Source organism: Nestor notabilis, unplaced genomic scaffold (assembly GCF_000696875.1).
Source record: "Nestor notabilis isolate BGI_N333 unplaced genomic scaffold, ASM69687v1 scaffold26705, whole genome shotgun sequence".
Taxonomy (NCBI): Eukaryota; Metazoa; Chordata; class Aves; order Psittaciformes; family Psittacidae; genus Nestor; species Nestor notabilis.
Window position 1 is genome coordinate 513 of NW_009929274.1, and position 2113 is coordinate 2625.

Sequence of the window (2113 nt, forward strand, 5' to 3'; positions counted from 1 at the left end):
TTTATCCACAGATAGATGGCTCAGTCAAAGAGATTCATGGCATCTGCCTGTCAACAAGTGTAAAGTGGTTCTAAACCCAGCAAGGAGGGTAGATTTAGATTGGGTATTGGGAAAAAATTCTTCCCTGTGAGGGTGGTGAGGCGCTGGCACAGGTTGTGCTGTGGCTGCCCCACCCCTGGCGGGGTTCAAGACCAGGTTGGACACAGGGGCTTGGAGCAACCTGCTCTAGTGGAAGGTGTCCCTGCCTGTGGGCAGGGGGTTGGAACTGGAGGAGCTTTAAGGTCCCTTCCAACCCAAACCAGTCTGTGGTGGAGCTGTCCCACTGCCCTGTCCCCTGTCTCCATCCCTTCCCAGGTACGTCTTTGCCAAGAACCTCTCAGAGGCCGGGCACCTGCAGCCGCTGGAATGGGCCATTTACCAGGACTGGCACAGCTTCCTGCTGCAGCAGCTCGGGACCCGCGTCGTGCTCCATGGGCTGCTGTACCTGTGGGCGACGCCGCAGGTGGGTGCGGAGAGACCCCGCGCCCGGCGGGATTGGGATGAGGCTCCACTCGCAGCCTGTGAGCGCTTGGAACTGCCGAAGTGTTGGGGTTTAACCGTAAACGGCAGCTCTGTTCCCATGGGAATGTCAGGGGGAGTTCTGCTATGATCCGAGAGTGGATTCTGGGGAGGGAGGGCTGCAGCATCACCCTGGGATGCCTGATGACTGGCTGCGGTCCTTCTGGGGCTGTTTTGCTGAACGTTGCATCCTGTCCACATCCCATCTCCCATTCACCTCCCATCTCCTACACATCCCATCTCTCCTATTGAATTCCCATCTCCTCTGCATGCTGTTCACATCCCCTCTCTCCCATTCACCTCCCATCTCTATATCCTGTTCACCTCCCATCTCTCCTGTTTACCTTCCCCTCTCCCATTCACCTCCCATCTTCTCTGCATCCCGTTCACCCCCATCTTTCCCATTCACTTCCCACCTCTCCCACTCACCATCTCCTTTGCATCCCATTCATCTCCTGTCTCTCCCATTCACTTCCCACCTCTCCCATTCACATCCCATTTACCTCTCTCCTCCGGTGTGGTTCAGACGTGCCTGGAGCGGCTGCGGCGCCGGGCGAGGAGTGAGGAGCAGGGCATCCAGCTGGAATACCTGCAGCAGCTCCATGCCCAGCACGAGCAGTGGCTGGTGGAGAAGAGCACAGAGTGAGTCCAAGCCCATCCCGTTGCGTTATCCCCCGGCACATGGACCGGCTGCGGGGTGACCCCCCGAATTTGGGAGTTGATTTGGGGGTTCATGTGGTGTATTCCCTTCCCCAGGGTCCACTCTGCGGACATGAAGCACGCGCCCGTCCTGGTGCTGGATGTGGAGAAGGACTTTGAGCACGATGTGGCTGCACAGGGCGGCCTCATGGCGCAGGTGGGAATGGCCGAGGCGGCATCCTGGGATCACAGGATCCTCCAAGCTTCCACCTCACCTTCAACTTGGCATGGGAAAAATCATTTCCACACCCTTGGTGCAGGTGCTGGTTTAAACCTCAGCCATCCTGGTGCCATCCCAGCCCCATCCCAGTGCTGTCCCGATGCTATCCCAATCCCATCCCAGCCCCATCCCAGTGCTGTCCCGGTGCCATCCCAACCCCATCCCAGTGCTCTCCCGGTGCCATCCCAATCCCATCCCAGTGCCACACTCTCAATCAGCTTCTCTTGCAGGTGGAGGCTTTTGTGACCGCACTGCAAGCCAAAGCTTTGCCGTCACATCCCGACCCATTCTGAGCAGCAGCAGCATCATTCCTGCCCTCCGGTACCCACCTCGAGCCAGCTCCACCCGAAGATCCCGAAGGACAAGGGGCAAATCCTGGTCGCCAACTGTCCCCTTTGGTCCTTACTATTCAGGGTGTGTTTAAGGCACTGGCAGCACAGGGTGAATGATGAGCTACTCGTGTGCTGGGGACCAGGTCGTGACCACAACCCCCTCCCCATCTATAGGGATCCCCTATATGGATGCTGGAGCTGGGATGCTCCATAAGGTGGTTCAATTCCAATGGAAAATTGTCGTGGCTCGTGTTTAGCTCACACCAGCCCCTATATTTTATTATTTTGTAGGTATTTTATCCCC

General features: G+C 57.5%; 1 protein-coding gene across 1 annotated transcript in view; it reads left to right on the forward strand.

The window, feature by feature from the left end:
* Positions 1-1414, forward strand: part of DGUOK (deoxyguanosine kinase) — a gene marked incomplete at both ends in the record, with an annotated part of 1874 nt that extends 460 nt beyond the window's left edge. Inside the window, 3 exons of the mRNA XM_010014911.1 lie at positions 355-502; positions 1085-1200; positions 1315-1414. Coding sequence (XP_010013213.1) covers positions 355-502; positions 1085-1200; positions 1315-1414 — 364 coding nt within the window. The remainder of the gene's footprint in view (positions 1-354; positions 503-1084; positions 1201-1314) is intronic.
* Between the last annotated feature and the right edge of the window lie 699 nt (positions 1415-2113).